Below are 26787 nucleotides of genomic sequence, written 5' to 3' on the forward strand. Positions count from 1 at the left end.
AGTGATCTTTGACTAATAATATTTATTGTTGTTGTTATATATTTCAGAATATTTGCTGTAAATAATAGGTTATCTAAAGACAAAAAAAAAAAGGAGAAAGAATTAGGTAGAATTATTCTGAAAGACTGTTGTGTAAAGAGAATGTTAAGTATGTTGCAAGGCAAACTCAATTAGCATTGAAATTAGGATTATCTGGGAAACATTATGTTAGTTTCTGCATATGTGCTAGGGTAAAATTGCCAAATAATTTGAACAGTGCTTAGGAATCTTGAACTTCAGTTCATGGAGGTTTGCTGCTTGAGCTACTGGGAGAATCTGTAAATTGGCTGTGCTCTTTGTTGACTGCTGTCAGAACTGGACGAGCAGTTTTGTCAGGGAATTCCATGTTTTCAAGCAGCAGATGTGCCTTGTTCAGGATTCATAGGTTTTAACACAAACACATGAGCTTGTTTTTCTGTACTTCCTTAATTTGTTGTCCTGCAGTCTGAAAGTAACACCCTCCTGTTTGGTCAATAGATGACAGTCCTTCCCACGTTTCTTGATTTCCACGGTCCTTCTCTATTTTAACTTTAAATAATCCCCTGCTAACACTGGCTTGCAGTTCAGTCCTCTTTTTGTTACTGTGACCTGTGTTAGCGTTCTTTCAGGCTTGTTTGTTTGTCTGTTTTTTCAGTCATTCCATATTCTCCATTTCATGCAGTACTGGTTATTGTATCTCTCATCACCACATACACTGATTAAGTTTTCTTTTTGCTTAGCTGCTCTCTGTTTTCCATTTCCCCTAAGGGTTCCAGTTCATGTACCCTGAGTCTCACTCACTCTTTTATTATAAATAAAAATATTTTTAACCTCTCTCTTGCAAGGGAAAGTGTTCTCTTCCCTCTTCTTCCCTCCTCACCCTATTCACCTTTTGCCATCTTCTTTTCTTGGTCTTATTCTTTTCTGCTACTATGGTTTTGTTTTCTTCACTAGCATGTAGAAATACCTGAAACTTTTTTTTAACTCGCACTCCTCTACACATTAATAGATTAGAAAAATTAGTTCAAACAGTTACATTCTGGCAAAGCTAGAGGAATTGAAAACATGATGTTATAGGAAGCTGTGGGCAGCCTTAATAGCAGGTAACACTGCCAGCTTTACCTCTAAGACTAACTTTGTTCTTTGGGTTTTGTACGCCAGGCATTTCAAAAGGCCTCACTAGTCCTTTAAGTTGGAGTTTAGTCAGTTCACGAGTAGGAGTACTGGAGAGCAGCACAAGCCATAGCATGTGCTGTCAGTGATCCAGGAGATCCTTTCCAATTTTGTGCTCCTAACACAGTTACTAATGTCTTTCACCCTCTGCTGTATTGTTGTTGTTAAAGTTTAATAAGGTGGTGGTTGTTGTGGTGTGGTTTTTGTTGAGTGTTTTTTTTTATTTTGTTTTTTAAATATTTGAAACTGAGATGGAGATTTAATGAAGCCAAAATGTATAGGAATGCTGGGTGTAGTAGCAGAGGAGGTGGCTTTGGCAGTAACAGTTGCTAGATTGTGTGGTGAAGCAAAGAGAAGTCTGTTTTAGACAAGCAGGAAAGGGGCGGGGGAGTAGAAAAAGAATGTCTGCAAGAGAGTCTAGAGAAAGTTTGGGGACAGTTTTAAGAATGAGAAAACCAGTGCTCAGAAAAAGAGCTCATGCCCTACCCTGCACCCATGGCGCAGTATTTCTCACCTAGGTAGTTTACTAGATGTCATGCTTCTTGGAATCCCTGGGCAGAATGCACATTCTAGGTTTATAAAATAAAATTTGGAGGTGCTTTTTGGTGCTTTTGAGGTTTCTGTTGCTTTCTGTACTACCCTCCATTATTTCCACATTTTTTTATTCTTCGCATTTGCATCCTGGTAACTCGGTCACACTGTCATCTTTTGTTGTTCTAGTAATAAAGTACTAGTAGAAGTATGTCACATCCATCCTAATTTGTCTGAAGGAAATGATTTAGCAACAAGATAAATTGCTCAAAACATACACAACTCATTGTGCAGTCTTAGTGTTAGGTGATAGATTTTGATAAATACTTTTCAGCATTGAGAAAGTAAAAATTTTTTTAGTCACTACTAAATTATCTGCAGCTGGCAATTTAAAGCTACATGTTTGATATGTTTATCATTGCTTCTTAAAAACCATTAATTTTATCATTATTTCCAAATCTGATGTTTAACAAATGTTAGTGGGCCAGGCAGAATTCAGTACTTTTCAGGCTGAGCTTTCCCAGATGGAAGAAAAACAGTATGGTCTTAGTTCCTGACACTGTTTTTGTTGTTTATTTTTCCCCTCCTGTTGGTCATCTAATTATGGGTGTTTCCTTTGTGTATGTATGTCAAGTGGAACATGATCTCGATCAGATCGACTATATTGATAGCTGTGCCACAGAAGAGGAGGAGGAAGAGGTGAGGCAACCCAAGTGCATGGACTCAGACAGCCTCAGCTCACAATTCATGGCATATATTGACCAGCGGCGAATCTCTAATGAGGTGGTGCTTTTACTTAAACTAGTTAAATTCATATGCCACAGGAAAGCCTTTGTGATGATATTAATGTTTCTTGTCCTCAGAGGTTTTCTTTATTTTTTTAAAAAAAAGGAAACAACAAAACAATGCCAAAAAAACCACTGATTGATCTGGAGGAAGAGCACAGTGTTGTGCTCTGTGGAGAGTCAGAACTGGGATGTTAAGTTGCTCTCAAGCGCCCTTTGGGATATGTGGAATGAGTCCAACACAGCCACTCTGTTCTCCTGTCCTGGGGGTTCTTGCAAGCTTTTGCTTTAAGCATATGTGAAGTGAATGTTTTTCCAAAGGAGTGTTTTCATCGGAAAGCACATTTGATGCTTCCATTTGGTAATTGGTGATACCTAGGAAATTGTTCATGTTTACTTGGTGAACTACTTGCTGAATAAATGTCTTTTTTTGAAGGAAAAATGTTCACTGTTATCAGCTTAGACATACTCCAGGAATTTTGGAACTCCGTTAATCTGGCTGTTCGTATTGATTATGAGTTATTTGCCAGTAAACTTACTGTCTTAAGCATCCATTTTAAGTTTAGACTAATGTCAATACTCAGACTTTTCAGAAAGCCTGCTGTTTACAGAAAACAATTTCTCCATTTTGAGCAAGGCTCTGAAGTGTCACCACAGGTTACAGACTCAGATATGTACATAGTCACCTTTGTGAACAAAAGCCATCATCAGTAGTTCAAAATAAATCTGGCATTAAATCGTTCTCAGTGAGTAGAAGTGTACAGTTAAATGAGCAATATATGAAGGCATTGCTAGACAGGTTGGAAAGTTATCTGGACTGCTTTTTCAAATGTCTAGAAACAGGCACGAGTGGCTCCAGACATTGCCCTATTTTCTTCTTTCACACACATGCAAAAAAAAAGAGGGGGGGCAAAGAAGCCTCTGTTCTTGTTTCCCAACAAGTCTAAACAGTATCCTTCTTTTTTTGTTCTCAAGAGTCTTTCTATTTAAGCTGGTATGCAATACTTGCACTGGAATGCTGCATTTCAGAAATCACAGAAACTGTAATATAATTCCTGAGAGTCACAATACATGCACCCATTTCCCTGCAACATAGGGATGAAGAACTTACTTAGTTTGCACATTCACAATATAGTATGGTAATAATAGCTGCTTTTATTGGCGGCTTACTATAGCCAGATGAAGTCCAAGAGCAGACAAAGACAATGATTTCTGTGAAGTTACCGTCATTTTTCTTCTGTTCACGTCCTTTCATTGCTTTCTAACTGCACAAGGATTAGCGTGCACTTGATCAAAATTCACTAAAGTTGCTTTGAAATTGTATGAATCGCCAAAACTTGAAACTGTCTTTGTTCCAGTTGTAGTAGCCACTGCTGTGAACAAACACACGGAGAAGACTGTTCCCTGTTAAGTCGCCCATGCCTACCACTTGGATGGTAGACATTTGAGAGTATCCTCAGAAATCGAACTACAGAAGTGGATTTTTAGCTATATAATGTTTCTTTCTATGAGTCTTGCTGCCTGTGTACACAGCTTCACAATTCAGTGGCTCATTGTATATGCTACATGAACAACCTGTCTGAGAAAATCTTTGTGGTTGATATGCTTAAACAGTAGCTATTATGCTGCAATTCAAACTTGTCCTTTCATGTATTGTTTTGTGTTTTGAAGCAAAAAGATATTTGCTCTTTGGGGAAAGAAGGAGCCATGGATCTTTAGTATTCACGTAGGAGCTTTGTGCCTGTTTTGTCCACTTTATGGTACTGTTCACTGTGTTAAAAATCAGTGATACACAAATATCCATTGGAGATGCATTCGTTTTGCAAATCTCACAAGTTCTCAAGGACTCTTCACTGTACATAATGAAAAGGCATTGATCAACATCAAAAAAAAAATTTTATAGGGTTCTACCTATTCATAAAAATTAAGCTTTTTGCAGTTTTTCTGAAAAGACAAACAATCAAAAACTCTAACCTAAGTAGTAGTCTAGCTGTATGCAACATAACAATATCCATACGGGCAAGAGTGAAAATTGACAAGTTGATCTTGAAGCTTCCATTTCCCTATGTTAGCGGGTATCAGGAGAAGAGGAATATGTCTCTGTTCCCAGTAGGATAAATGACTTAATAGCTCAAATGAAGCCATAGGTGTTCTTTTCCATACCTTTTTTTTTTTTTTTTTTTTGCTTTTTTATTCACCTGTGACCTGTCTTTAGGGCATCAGCTATTGTGTCCTGTATTTCTGAGATTCCAGACTACATTGCTCTACAATTCTATATGCCTTCTTCAGAGCTTAATTCTACATTTCTTCTAAGTGATGTTAATTATTTTCTACCTACATTTACTTCTCTGCATTATCCTTAATAGTGGAGGTTTCAAAACTCATTTAAACAGTAAGCATATTAAGTCTTGAAATTAAAGTTTCTTTAAATAGCAGAGGGAAAAAAAAAAGTGAGCTTGCCTAGCTGGAAACAAAATCTTTGAGCTGTGTTTTGTTGTTCTTTGTTGGGTATTTTGAATACTTTGTATGTATGTATGACTTTAATGTACAGTGTTACGAATACATGGCTAATTTAGTCTTCTGTGTTATTCTGCATAGGGCTCCCCAGCAAAGCCTGTATCCACAAGAGAATTTCAAAAAACAGAAAACAGATATTTACACCAAAATAGGTAAGAATATGTGGTAGCAGTAATTTTGTGCAAAGTTTCATGATGAATGCAAAGCAGATATTTACTGAATGTTTTTTTTTAATTATGTTTTTTGTTGCTTCACCAGAAATGTACATGGTGCTTTACAAATAAGTTATTGCTCTAGATTTGGAATTCGTATTCTAACAATGACAAGGACCAAAAGGCTTGACTGTTCTATACCAGTGCTTAGATTGAAGTATATTGGTTAAAACATCAGGGGAAGAAGGGCTAGATTGGAAGTCACTGATGACAATGGAAAAACTGCATGGTCACTTAGTTTAACAAAGTTGACCTTTCTGAAGTATGCCCATACTTCTGAGTGATTGCTTGGTTTGTCGAAGGATTAGTGCTTATCCATAAAACATGGGTCAGAGCCGGACAGGATATAAATGAGGTGATTAGGTTTGAGAAGAGATGTCTGGGTTGAAAGAACAGGAGATAGGCAAATGTATAGCTTCTTCTAATGAAACTAAAATCAAAACTGGCAGAACTTTACATATACCATTGAAGGATTTCAGTATTCTGTGGAGTGAAAATGAATGTGAAGGAATCAGCAGAAAACCAGTTCAATCGGACTAGGAATGTTTAAAAAGAGAGAGAGAACTGCTAGCTTTAGGTATGTCATTATTTACGCAGTCAGTAAGTTTATAGGCATTCAAAAATGGTCTTCAAAGAGAAAATGAAATCAAGAATAATGTTTAAATTTCTCCAGAGTTATGGCAATGTTTTAGTAGAGATTTTGAAATGTACAGTCAGTGTGTAAATATAGCAGTTGTATTGATATAGTGGAGGGTAACTCCTTCAGCATATATTGGCATTCCTTACCCTGTAGTGTCTACAAGTAAAGCATAAAATAATATAACAGTCTGACGTGTTCTTCCCAAATGAAGTGCTTTTGGTTTGAAAGACTGATTTTTATTTTTTTTCCTATTTGAACATTTGTGGTCAACATGGAAGTAATTAGACAAACACTGGATTCCAAGAAATATCTACAGAAAATAAGACAAGACTGCTAGCTAGCCAGGAGTGAGCTGCTGTTTACATACACAGATTTTAATGATAAAGGAAGTTGTATCTCGCTTACGGTGTCCATTGTTATCAAAATTTTACATGGGAATGGCAGTGGATCTTGATGTGCAAGTAATTAATTAAGACCTAAAGGAATTGTAGATTGTTCATATTCTGGTGCAGCAGAGTGAAATGAGGCACTAAAAACAGGTTATGTTGCCCTCAAGATTATGGAAAAACAGACATATGACAACTAGTCTTTTTAAAAAATAAATTTAAAAAAATTTAAGCATATATTAGTCAAATATTTCATTTGTGCCAACCACAAGCTGTAAACTGCTTCCACAATAATTCATTGCAAATGCCTTGGCAGGCAGCCTCTTTTTTTTTTCTTCAGCATGCTGAAGCCATTAAAACCCTTGAAGAGTTGGATGTAATGCAGGCTTCATCTTAAGAGTACTTACATTAGTTGATTCAGTTCAGTAAATAAGGTTTTTGCCTCTGGACAGACTGTGGTTCGTTTCTGATACAACAAAGCTGTGTGTACTCTAGTCTCAATATGCTTCTTAGCACTTAGTTGAACCCAGTCCTGTCTATTCAAAGCTCTGCAGTAGTGGATTTGTCATGTTGTGCATCAGTGCTAACTCAAGTAACAGGGGAAACCTGTGGCACATGCATCTTCCACATCTTTTAAGCTTCTCCACAGAGAGTAGGTGTAGAATCAGTCTGCACACAGGCAGCAGGAATAATGTTTTTCAAAGTGCATTGAGAAGTCTTTCCCTCTTCCATGGCTGATTCAGGAGCAAGGGTTGCTTAGCCTAGGCTACCAGAGTAACCTACTTGATTTCCATCTGCCTTCTTGTATGAAACCAGCATGGCAGGGAACGTGTTGTAGACTGGAATTGTAGACCCTAGGAATTGTTTCAGTGCTCACAGCTACATTTTAGCTAAGTCCTTACTGCAGAATTTCTCTTCTATTATTAGTATGATAGGTATGAGACAGCTCAGTTATTGTTTATCTTGTGACTTTGATGGCTTACATCACTGATGGTTAGGAAGTCATCATTTGATTGTTGAAATGAGATTTGTTCTGAAAATATCAGAGGATGATAATGTTTTAAAAACATTTTTTCTTTCCTGAAAAAAATAAGGCCTGCAATCACCAGAATATAATCTTGAGAAATTCCATTTTTGTGTGTTTTGAAAACATTCCATTACTGAAGCAAGTTACATTTATTAAATTATGAACTGTAGTAATTGTGATCTAACTTGGCATCACAACGTATTTTCTTTAGTCATCTTAAATTTCACCTTTGTGGTTATCTGAAGCTAATTGTCTAGGCAATTTCATAAACAGCTGTAGTCTAGAGAAGAATTCACCTGACAGTAGTGTTTATGCATCACTGGCCAATCCCCCTTCCACCTGGTGTTTACCTGCAGGGATACTGATGAATTACGAAGACCTGAAACTCTAAATTTGGTGCAGGACAGAGAGCATCACCAAGTACTAAGGAGTTATGTGGACAGGACAGAGAGGTAGGGAAAAGAAATGCATAGTTTCTACTTTTTTTTTTTTTTTTTTCTTTTTTGCTAAACAGCCATTGTAACCAGTTGTTCCTCTACATGAGGATCATCTGAAAAGTTCCTGTATTGGTTAATCAGTTCCTGAAGAATGAGTTTTGAGATACTGGATATCTCAATATAATAGGCCAAATGTACAAACCCATTGATACATCCTTAGCTGCAGAAGGATTTTTATCACAGTTCAGGAGAAGAGGTAGAAATGACTGCACAAAATCTATCAAGCAGTAACAATAAGTTAAATCATAATTGCAGCAGTTAAGCAGCTTACTAAATAGTTACCTTCCTAGAGTTGATGAGGTATATGAGTTGTCAGTGATATACGTGTATGAATTATTATTTTTATTTAAGTTTAAATAATAATTACTCTCTGTTTTTTCCATTTGTCAGGCCCCCAGCTGATTCACCTTATTTTCTCTCTCTATCAAGTCATCACAGTCAGGTAACACATTGAACTGTACTGTTCTATTCTTTTGGCTAAGCTTGGTGCAAAACCAAACTTGTGTAAGCCAGAAGACATGGACTATTGCTCTGTAACCCTTCTGTCTTACCTGCTGTAGTTCTGTCTTAACAGCATAGTGCACTGTTTTGTTCCAGGTGCCCAATACAGATCCTGAGCTGCACCGCAGGCACATAGAGCGTACCCGTCGGGAGGCACAGCTAGCAGCCCTTCAGTACGAGGAGGAAAGGATGAGAACGAAACAGATTCAGAGAGAAGCTGTTCTTGACTTTGTTAAAGTACCTCCTTTTAGTACCTACTTGATTCCAAACCTTTATCTTTTCTGATTCTCTTAATGGAAATTAGTTGCCAAGAACATTAACACTTGAATATTGCAGAAAATAGTTGAAATTGTAAAATTACAATTGTAAAATTGTAATTGTAGAAAAAAGGTTTCTAGCTGCCTGAAACAAAAATGTTCATTATCACCAACTAATCTCAGACTCCTGGCAATGTTTTGCAGAAAAAGGTGCTTTTATTAAAGATTCCGCTCAGTCTTTCAGTTAAAGACTTAAGATTTTTAGGATGCATTTTGTTCATTGACAAGCCTTTTTTCTTTTTCTTCTTCTGTTGCCTTTGTTATTCATGAGCACTTTGTTCTCAGCAATGAAATTACTCCCTTGGGTTATATTTTGGGTTTATTGTGCATCTTTTAATATGCAAAAACAATTTGGGTTTTTGTTTTCATACAGAATGAAAGCTATTTTTTGACTAATAGTATTAGTGTTTTCATCTCAGTGGAAACTTGAATTTCCCCAGTACATGTTTTATTTAAAAACTAGGACTTCATGTGTTTTAAAACAGTCTAAATTACGCTGTTCTGTTCAGAGCTTTTGTTTTTCTGTCACATCCTTTTAAATTTGTCTTTTGTTTTACCTTTTTCTCTATAGCAAAAAGCATCTTTAAGTACCCAGAAGCAAAGTCCTCTGGATAGTGAGGTAAGACTCCAATATAAGTATTAATTGGGTTTGGCAGTACCTGAATTCTTAGCTCTTTCCATCAGAGATCAGAGAGATTTTCCTGATTGTGGAGAACTCTTCAGGAATGGTTTATAACATAGGTTTTTACATCTAACAGACCCTGAGTTGGTCTTTTTTTTTTCCTTTTTGCTTATGGACCAGTTTAGTATTTCCTTCTGTTCGTGTAGATTGCTTGGCTGAGTGTTTTGTTGTTTTCTGTATGTTTTCTATGTTCTATACAGAAAATAGATTTCATGTTCCATTTTAAAATGCTGCTTGGAAGCAGTACAGTTAAATTTCTAATGGGAGTATTCAAACAAGATTTTGTTTTGCAGTCGTTTCTCCTTCATTGATCAGTTTTCTCCTATTTGCCTCTCATATCCTGTGTGACCTGATCTAGGTGTTCCTGCTCCGGCAGGGGGATTGGACTAGATGATCTTTCAAGTTCCCTTCCAATCCCTATTATTCTGTGATTCTGTGATTACCAATTATCCCAGAAAGATTGACCATTTTTATTTTGAGGGTTATCCATTTATTTTTTTTTTTTAAAGGTTTCTTTTAGTGTAGTTTTATAGTCAAAAGCAGCGAGTAAATAGGGGATAAAAATTATATGAGGCTCAGCCTTCTATAATAATACAGACCTGAGCCAATGACATCTGCTTGTTCTCTGCAACAAGTTTCTGTTTGGTAATAGCTCTTCTACTGCTTGCCATCCTCACTTTTGTCTGGGGAAGATAATTCATGTGGCAGTGTTAATCAGATCAAAACCTTCAATAGCCTAACGCTTACAAATAGCTCTTCAGAAGCATTTTTCACCTTTTTTGTGTGTTTGAAAATTACTGAAACATGGGGTATTTGAAATAGTTTTTGCTTCTTTTCCTTCTTAATGTTCTTCTGTTCTTAATTTATTCTTTTAAAGAGTCCTTTGTTCTGCCACAGTAAGAATTGTGAATACGTAGTTGTCCGTATTTGCTTGAGACAACACAGAGCAGAATAATTGATTCCTTAAGTGATATGAATATACTGTAATTCATGGGTCATGTGGCTATATATTCCTACACAGTTGTGTATACTGTATGGAACTGCAGAAATAATGCCTCAAAATGCTATAAACAAGCAGTACGTGTCCCTGAATGTCTGTCTGTTCACAACTGTGTCATTCTGTTTGTTTCTGACATTACTCCATCTCTCCCACCTCCCAGTGTCCCTTTCCATCCAGAAGGTCTCAGCATACTGATGATAGTGCCTTGTTAGTGGTAAGATCCTGCACGCAATGGCCTTTTTATCTGGCAGATTCTAGAGCATAAAAATAGCTACATGTTATGGTTGCCTCAGATTAGACAAACTATTTTAGAGCTAATCTAAATAGCATAAAACATGACCATCTTCGAAAAGTTCGAATATATCGATATTTGTACCATCAGCTATTTGTTATAATAATATAGTGATATTTTTCATAAAAGAATTAAAGTTTAGAGAAGAAAAAACTGACTGATAGTGAAGAACAGCTTATGAAATTCAAAATCCTCCTCTAGTAGTTCCAGTTTGATTTCTTCTCCGTTTAGCTTGCTTCCTAATTGATGAGCTCTTCAGCGGCAAGTAAACAATTTTAATGCTTTGAATACAGCCTTCAACTTCGTTTGCATCCTGCACCTGGACCTTAGAAAAGCTTAGTGTCATGGTAACCATATCATAGCAAAGGGAAAAACTGCTGTACGTCAATACTAAAAGTCATGAAATATTCCTCATGCCCTCTTACTATTTGTTGATGAAGATGTGTTAATAATCCATTTTGAGCACTAGTAAAAATAAAAACATTTATGTACTCACTTTCATGTTTTATGCTATTTTTTCTTTTATGGCACCTTAGTGATGTAGCATAATTAAAGAACATAATTAATGCCACAATCATTGTCTATAAAAGAAAAATACACTCGATTTGCCTGCTGTTGCATGACTGCATGCCTGAGATTTGTTTTCTTAATTTATGCGCATCCACTATCTACCTAAATTTTCTTTAGGCAGTGTTCTTGGTTAGAATAGATCTCTTCAGAACATGTTGGTCAAGGTGTTTACTGTCTCTTTATTCAGACTTTTTGGTTTTCCTGCTATCACATGACTAGCACTGTGAGGGAGAAAAAGAAGGCTCATAATGTTGTGGGGAGATGTAGTTGTGATCACGCACGTGCCTTTTTAGAGAAAGCACAATCAGCATATAAAAATGTGCTTCGATATTTAGATTATAAGAACCAGGAGAAGAGTAGATGTGGTTCATGTTAAATGTTGATGTTCTGTTGTCAGTGAATTCATCTCTGGAATGTATTTTAAAGATACATTTTAAGGACCCCATTTCTTTTTGTTTGTGTGATTCTCGTGTTTTTGTTGTAAATTAATATATTGAATTTTAGGTTATAGACGTGACTAAGAATTTTCAGAAATTATTTTACTGGGCTTCCATCCATGTTGATTTCTTTTGTGTCTTCAAGTTATATCCTTGCACTTCTCTCTCTCATGCACATACATACACACTCCCTCTCTTCCCTTGCCCCTTCCCAGGCTGATAGGGAAAGATCGAACTCGATTTGAAAATGATCAATTCTGTGTTCATTTTGCTTTTAATTCTTTGCTCTTTTCAGCAGTGCTAAACTGCACATCCTGTACATGGTGGTTTCAGTATATGAAACGTTGGTTTTCTGAACTGCTGAATTATGATCTGCAGATCTATTGTAGTGGAAATACATACTGTGCCTAATGATGACATAACCATAACAGCTGTTTCTGGTGATTATTGTAACTAGAACATTAAGCTCTGGCTAGGTCATGAATTTGTAGGGTTTTTTTTCCACAAATGTATGATTAAAACTTGGTCAACAGCAAGGAAATGTTCATTAGTTTCCTTAAAAAACAAGTCTGTTGTAAGAATGGAAATTCTTTTACCTTTTTTAATTTTTGCATTTCATTTGACATTTCTCCTGTCCTTATGGATTTGAAATTTAGCTAGATCTAATTTATTAGGACAATTTTTTTTTTTTTAGGGAAGCGAAGTATAGGGGCATTTCATAGCAAAATACCATTTGCTAACGGCAGTTCTCGGTGCACATTTTCCATTGACATACTTTCCTCTTTATTATTTTATCTTTCTCCCTAAAGACTGCATGCAGTGGTATGAACTTCGCCTATTAATTTCAGAAACTTTTGGATACAGAAACTTGCAGATAGGCTAATTTAAAATAATAATAATAAAGTTGTGTACCGATAGTTTTTCCACTGTTTATTCCAGTTTTAAGGTGCAGGAATAATATAATTATAGTAAAGATGAGAATTCTATAAACTGAGCAGTTACTTGCTTTTTTTTCTTTTTCCTCCAAACTCATACTCAGCTCAGATGTAATGGAGAAAAAATCCAATAGGTAAAAGGCAAGAGAGCTCTCCTTTATTTTGATTCTTCTCTGTTCTGGTGCAGTTACAGCTTTTACAGAAACTTCCTTAAAAAAGCAAAATTCAAGTTGCGAATCTCCTTTGTAAATCTTACATTATGTTTCTTTTGGTGGTCTTCTTTGTTGTCGTTTATCACAAATTAAAATGCATTCACTTTGCACATGTTACTCTGTTTCTTTCTGCTTATAGATACTTTGGGGACAGTCTGTTTCAACTTACAAAATGACTTTGCATACTTGCTGTGAATATTAATAGTTTACTTCTATGTTTCTTCGACATGCCCGTGATTTGATGCAAAATGGATTTTGGTTATAGGACTTCAGCGTGCGCTCTGACAGATTTCATGTGTTGATTTATAATAGCCAGGCTAGCTAAAACTTTGCTGAAGAAATAAAATCAATGGCCTCTCTTGAGAAAATTTGCAGTAGACCTCAGAGTCTTGTATTAGTCATATCCTGCTTGCTGTTCTCACCAGGGCAGGCTCATTCATTACAATTGAAATTTTTTGTTAATGCAACATTGAGGCTTCAGACTTGGCTAAAGTTTTCAACCCTGATTGCTTTTGAATCTCATTTTCCCCAAATATCTTCTTTTTTTTTTTTTCCCCCTTTCATACTGTATGTTTCAAGGTGGTTACCATCGGAAACTAATATAAAAGGTACCATCCTTTGTTTTCTGTCAAACTATTTCTCAATTTCTGTCGTGAAACACTCGATAAACACCAGACAGCTGGTGTGACCTCTTCCTTCCATAGCCCGTGTGTCACTGCTACGTTGTGCTGCCTTCGTTGTGTTGTATTTTCTTGCTGAGGTCTCAAACGAGGCCTGAGACCATCACGTCACAGTTAACAGAGGATTTCTGAAACATTTTAAGATAAGGCCTTGGGGCATCAGTGTGCTACAAGTAGTAATGGTGTGAGTAAAGTAAGCAGGACGTGAATTATACTAACCTGTTCCCTGGAGTTTTCTGTCATACAGTTGGCATCCCTTTGTGTATTTAGGCAACTAATAATCAAAATCACTTCAAATGTCTTTATTTGGTTAGCACAGAGTTGTGGTTGGGCTCTGCTTTGGCATCCCCTGTATCTACAGTCGTTTCTGGCATGGGGAGGTTTCTCTGACTTCAGAGCTGCAGTTCAGCATGTGCAGCAGGGTGCTGCAAGGCTGAATTTGCAGCATCCTGGTTCCTTCTGTATTGTGGCTACCTTCTCTTACAGTTGTTCTCTGCCTCACTTCTTCCTCTCTTCCCTCCCTTTCTTCCCTTGCTGTCCCTGACAGAATGGCTTTGAGCCTCACTTTGTGTTTGAGATTGACAATAACACCAATACCATTAAAAGGAGGCCAGGGACTCGCAAACAGGTGAAGAGCATGCGGTGTGTTGCTGTTGTGGTTGTGTTGCCCTACGGTGTGCTGTGTTCCCCCTCTCTTTGCCTGCTGGTGGCTTCATGGATTGTGACAACTACCTGTTAGTCTGTGTCAAGGTTGTCCTGTCCTTTTCATGTAGGAATAAACAGTTACATGAATGTTACAGAGCAGCATATTGTTTTATATTGTTTTAAATACTTGCTAATATTTTATTTGTGGAAGTGGTATTTTGAAACTCTTCAAACAAAAACCAATAAAAAATGTTTGCACTGCTATGGAGAAGAGGATGTTTTGAGGATCAGCTACTAAGTCTACATAGGACCTGAAGAAGTTTGTGTAAGGCTTGTCCTGTGCAGAGCATCTCCTTCAAGTCCTTCCTGGCTGTGCTGTTCTGAAGCGACAGAATAGTTGCAAACCTTTGAAAATACGAACACCCCAAAGCATGTAGTTGACGTCTATGAAGTTTCTAGGTGTTATTTGGTGTGTTTTTCCTGTGCTGAATTTCCACTTCACTGTTTGAATGCCATTTCAGAAGGTATCAGTTCGTTCTCGAGTCATTCAGTCCTCAGATGTCAATGTTTTAAGTATGCTTGCAATAACCAGAGGGGAAGAAATTAAAATTTAAAGGAAAGGCTTAGCTTTTTATTTGAAGTGCTGGAGACTTTAAGCACCCCACATATCCTTTGCTGGGCTTTTCCGTGATGTAAGTTTGGTTTGGGCAGCTGTTACATCTTTAAAATGTGGGCTTTCATCGTAGCTGGTTTTTTCGGTGTTGTGCTGCCACACCACTTGCATGTACCTTAACAGCAGCGTTGGCTGAAGGGTTCATGGAGATGCAGAATTTGGCCTTCGAGATCCGCCTGTCAGTGACAGATGGGTATTGGCACACTGGAGCTCCCATTCTGGAAACGTTAAAAGTTATTTGTTGTTTTTTGTTTGGTTTTGGTGGTTTTTAATCTAGTGGTTATAATTGAAGTTTGACAGTGCTTTATTTTGGACAACACTGTAAATCTTCACACTGACATCTTCTCCAAGAGCTAAATTTCACCCACAGAATCTTTACTACTTTCTCTGTAACTCGTAAAGATCAGGATTAAGTGTTTGTGGCAGAGCAAATGTGCATTCCTTAGTCCATTAGATGCAAGTTTCTCTAATTTTACAAAACTGATGAGAAATTAACTTACTAAAATCCATAGCATACTTGAAACATTAAAAAGAAAGCTTTTGCTTTGAATAGTGGCTCAGGACGAACTGCTACGGGGTAAACTTTTCTTTTGGGTCTAGAGTCTGATGGCATAGGTGTTTCTTTAGTAAGGTCTTACCTATTTATTATTTAGTTCTGCTTCTGATGTCACTTTGTGTTTAAAAAGGAATGTTTCATCTCCCAAGCGTGTTAGCCAGAAGGTTCAGGAGAGTAGGAAGGCTTCAGCTCTGCAAGCAGTTTAGCTCAGCGAGTCATTTTGTGTTGTTTCTGTGTTCTGCCTGCTGAATGTTTCTGAGAACGTGACCGTGATGACCACTTTTTCCATTCTAACTCATCTACTCAATTCCACCTTTGCACGTGACCTTTCAGCCGTTTGCTAACACTGCTACTGCCTTCTCTTTCTTTCTGCATTCAGTCTCTCTCAGGGTTGAATCAGGAGAGCTGTGCTACTAGCCTGCCCAATGCTTCTACCTTCAGTCCTCTCAAGGTATCTCTCGCTATTATCATTCACCAGTAAAGCCAACAAAAAGCTCTTGGATCCACACATCTGTTTTAGCAGGTGTTAGTCTGTCAGCTTCTAGTCAAAAGTTCAGGTAGGGGATGAATCTGATTTAACTGATTAAATTGTAGTAGGTATTACCTCATCTTAGCTTTAGGCTGTATCTAGAGGAGGCCTAAGCTATAAAAACGTGGTAACCCAGCTCTGCTCCGAGGGGTTCTTGGTTGTCTTTGATGTTGCTTTTTATTTACAAGATGATTTTTTTTCTTGACCAAGTTGAGTTTATCAAAAATGCTTTTGTTCTATTCTTTACCACCTTGCTTTTATCAGTGAATATAGGTATCCTTTATTTCTTTCTTTCTCTTTTGTGGAAACTGCTAAACTGAATGCATTCATCATGAGTAACCAGCCTATGTTAAGCACCATAGTAAACCACAGCAGGTTTCTCTAGGGAGAGCGATGTTCAGCAAATAGCAGTTTTGCATTACCAAAGATGTCAAAGAGGCTGTGTATTCTTCAGCGTTGCTGTTATGCAAGTTCTGCATGTTAATTTAATTATCTGCTTTTCTGTGTCCGTTTTGCAAAGAATACTTTGAAATTTTGGGTTAGATGGAAGAGTAAATATAGATCTGTCATTGCACTGTCAATGCTGTTTAATCTTTGTTTTTTTCCTTGGAGAAGAACAATTGTGTCATTTCTGCAAAAGAAAAAGCTTCATTGCTTTCTGCAGAGATGAGATGTGGGGAACAATGTGGTTTGTGTTTTTTTCACGTTTGTTTTTTTTTTCTGAAGCATATTTAGATGGATGGAGCCTATTTTAAAACCTATCAAATGAAAATGTGCTCACAGCTTTTCCAGATTAGGACCATTTATACTCTTTTACTTGTTTATCCACAGAGTGATGACAGATCTACCATCTCTCCTGGATCACCTACCACTCAGACAGGTAACAGGGAAAGGCAGTAAAGTTTCTGGGAAAAAAAAGAGGGGAAGAAAAAAAAAAAAAAAAAAAGAGATCAAAATGCCTGCTTGCATATTCGTGCTGTAAGGAGAAGGGAGCATAGCTTCCCATCTCTGGATGTGGCACTGCTGTGCTTGGTAGTTTACCCACTTATTTGGGTCTCCTTGGAAACACAAGAGGGAAGAGACAGCAGGGGTGAAGCATGTCTTCAGGGAGAGCGTAGGGTTTGGCTGCTTTAGGCTTTCCTGCCAGCTTTGGCCCACAGATGCATTCAGCAGCAGTCAGAACAGTTGTTGGAAGTGGTATGTGGAATGTGCTTTGCATGCAAGTGTCCTTGAAAGCGCCTTTTCCTGCTCTGTGCTTTTATCATGCATGCATGTAATTTATTTTGTCATTATATTAAAATTTTTGGTTTGTTCTTTTTATTTACCACATTGCTGAACCCATTTTCTATTTAAACTCTAACCGTTTCCTTCTTCCTCCTTTCCTGTGCCTTCCCGCGTTTGTTTAGTCCACCTTTCCCCTCCATATCCTGGTCATGCAGCCCCGCCTTCCTATAGAAACCCTTCCCAGCGACCTGAGAGTTTCCTTTTCCGAACAGCTGTCAGGGATGAAGCAAACAAAGGTAGGTTACATAGCTCAGAAATTAGCTAGTTTTGCTACATTTTCGTAATATCTGCCTTGCCTAGGTTTTGCACTGTTCTATTATTTCAGGTCGTTATTGTCAAACTAGTTTTCGAGTTCCATTTATAGACACATAGCATTAAATACTTTGTGAATAAGCAGTTTTTTATTTAGAGCTGCCAAATATTCTTTTATCATATTTGCGGAAACATGGGAATTTGTTCTTCCTGGTCTGTGCTTACACTTAAGGACATGCCACACAAGCCTTCAACAAGTGGTGAGGGCAGCTTGATATAGTAGCACATAACAAAATTGCTGTTTCTGTAGAAAGACTGAACTCTTTCAACATAATTCATCTGTCAAAACCTTGTCATCTTTCTGTGAATGATTATTAGCCAACTGAAACAAAAAAGTCTAAATGAAAAGGAACTTGTGTTATGGAAACACCTCATTTAGATTAGTAGATCATTAGCTTGATAGAATAGTAAGCTAATGAAAGAAACAGATTTGAGAAAAGGAATACACTGTACCCCTTCTGGACACTGTGTGTGCTGTGTAGTGCAGCAGGGAAGGACAGTCAGCCAAACCATGCTTATTGGTTCTTTCCTTCATGCTACTTTTCAGTGGTTACTTCATCTTCTACACACGCCTTGTCTCCTGCTAATGACTGTGCAGACCCCAGGGTCAGACAAAACTCCAAACAGCGTGAAGAGGAGCTGGAGCTAATAGAGCAGCTCCGTAAGGTAAGTGCTTACAGAAACCAGTGTGTGGACGTCTTGGTAAATGCATTCGTTGCATGCCATCATGTTAAGGCTGCCCTTGTGTTTTGGACTGATTTCAGTGTACCATTTATGGTGAGGGGTTGGCCAAAATGAAATGGCACCGTGCAATCTGAGTGTTCCTTTCAGATGGATGCAGTGGTGGTCGCTTTGTTGTGGGGGAATAAAGTTAGCTTAATTGCTGCGGAATATACAGTCCTGACTATCGCTTTTGAACAGCCAATGATCTCTGCTTTTAAAATAAATATGTACTTTCTTCCTTATCACCCTTCCCACTTGTTAGGAAGTCTGGAAAGCTCCCACAATGTCTTCCTTTTAATCAGCTTTTAAAAACTCAGCTGTAAAGCCCCCGCAGAAAAGCAAGCGGAATGCAGAGGCTGCTGCCAGTAATGCTGACAGCGCGGTGTCCTTGTGTGTTCTGAATCCATCCATTGCTTCTTGCTTTAGCTATCCTTAGTTACGTGTAGAATACCTGTAGCATGAGCATTCCTTGTGCTTGCACTTTTTGTCTGTTTAGGGTCAGTAGGCCCTGCTTTGTGCTCAGGTACAGTGGTGAATACACCAAGTGCCATTAAGGTACTGCTCTGCTTTGCCCCAGGCATGTTTCTGGTGAGCTTGAAGGGCTTCCCTGAAGTGCTTTAATGCTTTGAGCTTTCTCAAGGAAAAAGAATTCCTCTTTGTTAATGCCAATTTTAAAAGCCATAAGCATCCCAGATGGACAGAGAGAGTTCCTTCTCTTTGCAAATTTTGAAGTAAGGACAATCTGCTTTCTCTGAAGAGAAAGTTCTCTTAAGTAAAATGAAAGAAAACTTGATGATGTTTGTAGAGCCTTTGATCTCTTATCTTGGAATGCTTTGTATGCAGTCTCTCTTGTTCTGCTTCCTGGGTAAGCTTAAATCTTCTCTTGTATTCTTAAAATTTAAGATACAGCATAGCTCAGAGAAACTCACACAACATATGACATAAGATGAAATGCCCTGATTTGAATTTGTAGTAATTCCCTGAAACAACTGTTAACTACCTTGGTTTTTAAAACTATTGGCACAAAGCAGTTTGTTTTTTTCTTTACAGAGACTTTTGTTAGCTGTGTTGTCCTCCAACTCACAAACACTATTATTTTAAATTCTCTTGGCAGAACCATTCATTGAGAATGTGTGGGTTTAGGAATACTGTTCTTAGACTCTGACTTCCGTTATTTTTGAGTAAAGGTTGTATTAATCCCCTGTGCTGTGCAGTGAAAGCTGTTCAGCATGGAACTCAGCTGCTCCCAGACTGTGTTCAGCTCTGGCCCAGTGCTGAGCAGAACCTTTCTTGGTGTTAGAAAGCTGTTCAGGAGTGTCCTGAGGATGGACAGTGTTGTGATGTAAATGCTTCTGCCTCTTACAAAATGTTCTGCAGAGTGAAACAATTGGAAACAGCCCTTACTTTTTGTGTATCCACATCATTTTTCACAGAATATTGAATCACGGTTGAAAGTGTCACTGCCCAGTGATCTTGGAGCAGCTCTCACCGACGGTGTTGTTCTGTGCCATTTAGCTAATCATGTGCGTCCTCGGTCTGTTCCCAGCATTCATGTCCCCTCACCTGCTGTTGTAAGTATGTGCTAATGGTAGTATTTTATAAATGTCCAAAATGCCATCCTGCAAAGTTCTGTAATCCAGGCAAGTGCTAAATTCTTCATTCTCATCTGTGATCATACATGACAAAAAATAACTGTTTTGTCTGAACAATGTCTGTAGCTTCGTTAAAAATGCATTATGTTTAGGTTTGTTTCCTTTAAGTAAAGTTACTTCTAATACAGATTTTAAGAAAACATTAAGATTTTCAAGCCCTTGCTACATTAACTTGAAAACTAATGAAATGAAAGACAGTTCAGCGTGAAAACTGAAGTAGGATATTTCAGAAGATCAAAAGGTCTGAGAAGTTCGGGAAAACAGGGAAGCATAACATTCTTTACAATACTTACAATCCCACCACACGAGAGCACAAATGGGCAGAGAAGCCAAATTGATGTATGTCCACTTCACAGCAAGATAAATTTATCTGCTTAGGAATTTCAGCAGAGCACACTTGAGCTCCAGTTGCATGTGCTTGGAGAACACCATCTCCCGGAACAAAGTAAATCCAATCATACCTTTGTGGTAACAGGAAAAAAAAGTTTACTTTGTATTTGGGGGCTGTTCAGAGCAAGGAAAGAAGTACACAGAGAAGTTTGAAATACTTTGTCTAACTGCAGTGTTTCTGGAAAGCAATAATGATAATATATTTATAGGTGTATTACTCTGAATCATATGGGGAAAGCACAAAATGAGGGAAAGGTCAAGAACTGTGACATACAAATTATTTACCTAATCTCAACCCCCCAGAAAAATCTTTGGCAGTCAAAGTTCAGTGAAAATATTTAGGATCAGCTGCTTGAAGGTAGTATGGAGAGACAAAATGCCTGTTATGCACCTTCACATTTTCTTAAAATTATGTAAAAAAGGAAAAAAAAATTCTCCTGGGGCAAGAAGTTGAAACAAGCATGTTGTTTGCTTTTACTTATTTTGGAGTCAGTTCTTGTGTTGGAATTTGAACTGGCACTGCTGCATACTGTATCACTGTGGTTCTTGCTTGGAGTTATGTGAACAAGCGGCTGTCTTCATTATTTTGAGAATGATTGAGCTGGACACGCCAGCATTTTAGGCAGATCGTGGAATCATTAAGAGAAGAGGCATACAGCCGCTATTCAGAAGACTCATGTCATTAAGAATATCTTTTCAATGGCCTGGTTTTATGTGCTGTGGCATATTCTGTGTTGCAAATTAAATCGTGGCTTTGTCAGAGATCTCAAGGAAGAGGCAGCCTGTAGCTGGACGGCTCCAGGAGCAGAAGAGGCATCATGTCTTTCCTCACTTACACTGGGATCTTTGTATTCCTTTCATCCTTCAGAAGAAGTCAGCAATACCCTTTAACCTGCTTTCTTGGTGGGGAAATATGGCACACTGATGGGACAGAGGAAAAAACCCACCAGTCTAAGTTTCCCTCACGGAAAAATATTGAACTCGTAGAAGCTGCCACCTGCTGCTACGTAGACTGGGTAGCTTGTACAAAAGAACAGGAAGCTTGTGTCTTTTTAATCGGAAAAGAATAAGCTTCAAGAATAGAAAGAAGATTGAGCCTCTGCAGTGGTATGTCTGTGTAGTTGTGAGAGTTAAGTATATAGAAAAAAAGACTTGAAAAAAATGCCAGTGAGTTCAATTGGAGCAGCTGTATCAAACCCACCTGCAGGAGGCTTACGTGCAGCAAGTCTCAATTTCGGTTGTATTCCATTAATCTCTGGTTTCATCTAGCCTTCATTTTTTATTGTTGTTAGTTGAAATAAAGTTTGAAATATTTGTATAATATAGTGATCCAGAACAAACTCCAGATTGCTTCATACCATGAAATCGCTCAGAAATCACAGCACAGGAGCTACACTCATGTGCTTCATTCAAAATGCTTTTTTAATTATCATATTGTAGTCACAGAAAGTGTTAGCCTGTTGTAACATATCGCACAGGTTAGAATTGTCCTTTTTTGAACGTCCATCATTCATAAATTGGCTTGGAAATTTTTTGAAATTTTGAAACCGCAACAGAGCCTGGTTTGAATTAGACATGTTTGTCAGTGTGGTATGTTTTTGGCAAAGAGTTCTATTAAGAGTTTTATTTAAATAAAGAAATCCTTCCAATTAAGAACACTCTGCCTGCCTCCTTTGCAGCCTAAACTTACGATGGCAAAATGCAGACGAAACGTGGAGAATTTCTTGGAAGCTTGCAGAAGGATTGGAGTGCCTCAGGTACATATTTCTGTTACTCTCACGTTACACTTCAGGTGCAGTTCTAAAACCTGCTTTGAATAAGTTTGTGAAAATAAGTTGATTAAAAGTTTAGAAGGCATGAGGTGCGCTGTGCTATGTAGATCAGACTTACCATTGTCTTCTAGAATAAAATAAAGTTGGAAATAGTTTATATAGAGGCTGATTCACTTACTGATGTGCCTTAAGTTCTTAACAGTTGGCTGCAGCTTGAGCTTGCTTTAGAACTGCAAGGTTCATCTATAAAGACTTCATCTTGAAGTTTTCTCAAGATTAGATACTAGGTGGGATAAAATTTGGGTGGTGTTTTGCATGTGTTACTACCATTCTAAAACATTTGGCTTTCCTTCAGAATAATCCTTTAACACAAACATCTGTACTGTCTTACCAAGAAGTCACGCTGTTGTTGGCCTTTCTCTAATGGTAGCTATCTTTGCATAGATCCTAATTCTTCTTGTTACGTACCAGTGGTAGAACTCTTACCTTCTGGTATTCCTTTTCCCTTTGAAACTGGAATAGCTAAGAGGTAGGAACATATAAAATAATCTGAGTCCAGCTATCGTGTTTTATGCTATCCTATCCTTTCAACTTTGTCTTATTCAGCAGCTGTTTCAGTACAAATAATTTTGATATGTCATGTTTTTCTTTATTTTTCTTCTAGTGCATTAATTGGATTGGTTTCTTATGCTGCTAAGTATTAGTGTTTTTATTGTAGGTGCTCTTTTCTGTATTATGAAAGGGAAAAGTAGATCCAGTGACTCATTGCCCTGCTGTTTCTAAAAGCAATGCTCTCGAGTCAGTCATGCAGTATTATCTGATAGTTTCGCTGGAAGGCATTTGAGGCATTGGGATTTTGGGATAGCAAATTTATTGAGCTGTCTAGCAATTTGACATGGCTCACTGGTGAATGGCATTGGAACGTTGTAGGGAGTCAAAACTGGTCATTAGTGCTCTGAGATTCTTCGCTATTTTGGTTCCTCTAAGAAAGTTGAAACTTTGCTTCCCAGAGGGACTGTACAATATAAATTCTTCTGGGGCAAAATTGTTCAATTCCATCCCAGCTTCCCTATTTATAGCTCTCTTAAATAAGTAGATTAACTTTTTTTTTTTTTTTTTTTCGGGCTAGAATACAAAGCAGATCACTAAAATGACCCAAATTTAAAAACAAAACAAAATAACACTCCAGCAGGAATTCCCCTATAGACCCAGTCTGCTACAGCTGCTACAGCTACTATCTAGGATCCTCCCATTTTTCTGATTTCTCCTGCTTTCATGTGAAAGAGTTCAAGGAGAATGTCTCTGGGGAAACTTACTGAAATACCCCCAGCTGAATTCTAAGTTGCTCTCACATATCTCCGTTACATGTCTACTGAGATGAGACGGTAAGATATCTGTATGAAAGAATGGCATGGCAACCTAATACATTTCTTTGCTAAAAAGATGCCTGCAGGTATTTCCTTTCATTTAAATCGTGATTACAAAAATAAAAGGCTTTCTGGAAGTATGGATCTATGTAGAAATACTTACCTTCTTAGAGGAAGGCTACTTTATGTAAAAAGCTACTTTAGAAAGCGGTAATTATCGCAGTGAAGCAGCTATTTCTGTAGGACTTTGCTAGGTAGAGCTCTTGCATCAAAAGAAACCAAAGTTAAACAGATTGGCATGTGCATCTAAATTTCATTGATTTACCGCAGTTACCTCTGTGGAAGGGAGGCAAACGGTACCCAGTGGGAATAGTTATAGAACACAAACTAATTAGTAATAGATTAAACAGTAATTTGTAAAAGATGCTTCTGTAGGGTACTGCACTGGAGCATCAATTACGTACAAATAATGCCTTGTGCTGTTTCTGTTAATTAAGATACAGTGTGAGTACTCAGTGCCAAAAAGCTGCAGTCTGTTTCCCCTGAAAAAAAATGTTTTTCCCTATGGCACGTGTAAACTGCTGTGTTTTTAACAGCAAAGCTTGGTACACGTGTAAGGTGCACAGGTGACAGATACTAAACTCCAGGTAGTCGCATTGAGCACGTTCTTTGTCACACAGATTCTTTTGGAGAATTAACCTGCTGCCACGTGCTGCTTGAACATGTAGGATGTATCTGAAATGTCTGATGTCTGACTGCTCCGTGGATGTTGCTATGGCTAACTGACCTTTTTTTTCTGTCTGTTTTCCCTTCCTGCTCACACACTCTGGACAGGACAATCTTTGTTCCCCTTCTGACATTCTTCAGCTAAACCTCAGCGTTAAAAGAACAGTTGAGACTCTTCTTTCCCTGGGGACAGATTCAGAAGAATCCAGTCTTGTCTCCCTTTCCATTCAGCTCTGGGGCTTTGTGGTGTTTTACTGTACTCTAATGCTAACGCTCTGTATGGTCTATCGCTGGGTCTTCTTTCTCTAGCTGAAGGATAGTGCCGCTGCTTCCTCCCTCCAGCGCTTGGTAAAGGATTCGGGGCTTTGTCAAGACCCCATGTACGAAGCGCTTTCCTTCCCACTTATGGGACAGAGGTGACACACCTCCATCTGTGACACAACTCACATTTGTATTTGCTGTGTGGTATTTAGCAGATGTAACGCAAAGGGGGGAAGTGCTGTCCATGGGCTAGAGCAAGGGACTGAGGTGTAGGGACGTGTAGGTGCTTGCTGTAGTCTGACTGCTCCTGGGTGATGTAGCACTGGGAGCACTGCAGTCAGTTTGTGCCTGGGTTTCCCTGTCTGTATAATAGGAATTGCACCACTTCGGTGAATTGCTTTGGGATTATCTGATGAAAAATGTTAACAAATACAAAGTTTTTCTTCTCAACATTAGTGTTCTTGATGAGATCTCACAGTCTGAGGAGACATGGTCTGATGAGTTTTGTCCACAAGACGTTGGGGTTTGTTCTTACCCTAGCTCCTTATCCTGCTTCTGAGGAGATTTGTAGATCAATGTATAACTTCTCAGTCAGGATTTTTAAAATAACTGTCAGTGAATCCTCAGCTACTTGGGCTTTGGAACAGGTCAAGCAGGAAATTTTCAGAGTGAGCTCTTCCCTCAACTCAGAGGGAGCTCTTCTGGCACAGGAGAAAACTTTAAGGTTCTGTCAGATGCCACAGGACTGCTGCAGCATTTTATGGTGCTCCGACTAAAACTTAACAAAGGCTTCTTGAGTTGCCACTCAGCTGTGGGACCCCAGACTATGGTCATTCCCTTTTTCCTCCTATTCAGTCATTTTCAGAAACTTGTAGATCACACAGCTACAGAAACACAAGTCCTGGCTGCACATTCAGTTCCCTCTTTGCTGTTTTACAAAACTCAGGTAGTCTTCCACAACGCTCAAAGCTTTTCCTTCCCTGGAGAAGCATCCTGGCTCTCTCATTTCTCAGGGACACCTCCGAACTTCAGGGCCCTCCTCATGTCGTGTACAAAAGACCATGTCTCCTCAGAGTGTAGGTCGGTTCAGAGCTCAGTTCCAGGTAAGTGTTAGGTTAAATGGCTGTTCCCAATGTTGTTTCAATAAATTTGTTATATCTGAATATCCAGTAAATGGCCTGCAAGCCCTGTCCAGGCGGTGGTAGCATTCCAGCACTAACCTGGCACAAACTCCGGAGCACGGTTTCAGATACGCAGGAGTTTAGCTGCAAACGAGGTCACTACCAGTAAAGATGTGTTGTGTACGTGGATCTCACAAGCTCTTGTAACATAAAATGAGTATTTAACAAAGGAGCGAGCAGAGGAGTTAATGCCCTCTTCCTGAACCACACTGTGACTGGCACAAAGCGTTCCGTCCAAGCAAAACATTTCTGCTGCAAGAGGGGACCTTTGGCAAGGGGGAGAGACGATTTTATTTTTCAACAAGCTATTTTTGCACTGTTTACTGGCGTGAACTGAAATGAACTCGGTTCCTATGTTTCTTAACTTCTTCTAATGAACACTGTGATAAAAGCTGCAAGGGGTCTTACACTAACAGTGCCTTCCTTTTTTTCCAAATTTTGTTTGTCACGGCTGTCTCTGTGGTATGGAGTCATTCCAAAGCTTCTCCCCCTTATCTATTTGCATACATAAGAAAACTGATAAATATTTGCTCTGGTTTACAAGTATTTCTCAAAAAGCACATTTTTTTTTCAAAATAACAATTTTGCTGAAAGGAAAATGCATTTCGGCTTGATCGTCTGGCTTACTGCAAGAATTTGTCTGGGTTAATTTGCTTTTTGTCTACTCTGAGCTGTGCGGGAGGCATTGGCTGCTGTTATTCTGAAGGATTTAATATCAAAAAATATCAGTAAAGATACAAAGAGTGGAAAATTCATATTGCAGTGGAAATAACATGTGAAAAGGGAAATCTCTGCAGCTCTATAGGAAGGACACAAGTTGGTTATTTCTAGAGATACAGAGGACTGTTGGACATGCATCCTGTCCCTGGATGATTGTTGTGGGGTGAGGATGGCCCAGGTGTGCCAAGGACTTATGTGTAGGATGAGGCTTTAAATCCACCTGATGCTGAGAATAGCACAATTCTTAATAAACGATTTGAAACCTCTTTTTGCACTCAGTGTATTACTCTTACTCTTCAGAATGGTTGTGCAAGTGACTGTTCAGTAGGCTGCCCTCTGAAAGGTTTAAAAAAAAAAAAAAAAAAAGGCAGTAGCAACTCATACATAATATCGGAGGGATATTTGCCTTTAAAAACTGCCGTTTTCTCATTGCCTTGAACAGGAGAAATTACATTTTCTACATCTGTTATCAAAGTTACTCATACACAGAAGCAAGTCGGGGGGTTCCTTCTTAAAACAACCTATACTTTCTATTTTTTTTTTGTGTGTGTCTCCCAAGGAATTTGGGAAATGGAGGCCAGGCC

General features: G+C 38.4%; 1 protein-coding gene across 18 annotated transcripts in view; it reads left to right on the forward strand.

Annotated features, from left to right (window-relative positions):
- The window catches only part of LRCH3 (leucine rich repeats and calponin homology domain containing 3), a 64400-nt gene that overhangs the window by 33408 nt on the left and 4205 nt on the right, over positions 1-26787 (forward strand). Inside the window, exons 9-23 of one of the 18 annotated variants that reach the window (XM_084529063.1) lie at positions 2357-2505; positions 5106-5176; positions 7646-7741; positions 8177-8228; positions 8384-8524; positions 9176-9223; positions 10447-10500; positions 13960-14040; positions 15666-15737; positions 16647-16695; positions 17222-17335; positions 17959-18077; positions 19568-19705; positions 21856-21933; positions 24150-26469. In XM_084529063.1, coding sequence (XP_084385189.1) covers positions 2357-2505; positions 5106-5176; positions 7646-7741; positions 8177-8228; positions 8384-8524; positions 9176-9223; positions 10447-10500; positions 13960-14040; positions 15666-15737; positions 16647-16695; positions 17222-17335; positions 17959-18077; positions 19568-19705; positions 21856-21933; positions 24150-24350 — 1463 coding nt within the window. In that variant the 3' untranslated portion in view covers positions 24351-26469. Of the gene's footprint in view, positions 1-2356; positions 2506-5105; positions 5177-7645; positions 7742-8176; positions 8229-8383; positions 8525-9175; positions 9224-10446; positions 10501-13959; positions 14041-15665; positions 15738-16646; positions 16696-17221; positions 17336-17958; positions 18078-19567; positions 19706-21855; positions 21934-24149; positions 26470-26787 lie in introns of those variants that run through there. The other 17 variants (XM_084529074.1, XM_084529073.1, XM_084529076.1 and 14 more) reach the window with 17 other exon arrangements.

Source organism: Aythya ferina (genome assembly GCF_964211825.1).
Source record: "Aythya ferina genome assembly, chromosome: 9".
Classification (NCBI taxonomy): domain Eukaryota; kingdom Metazoa; phylum Chordata; class Aves; order Anseriformes; family Anatidae; genus Aythya; species Aythya ferina.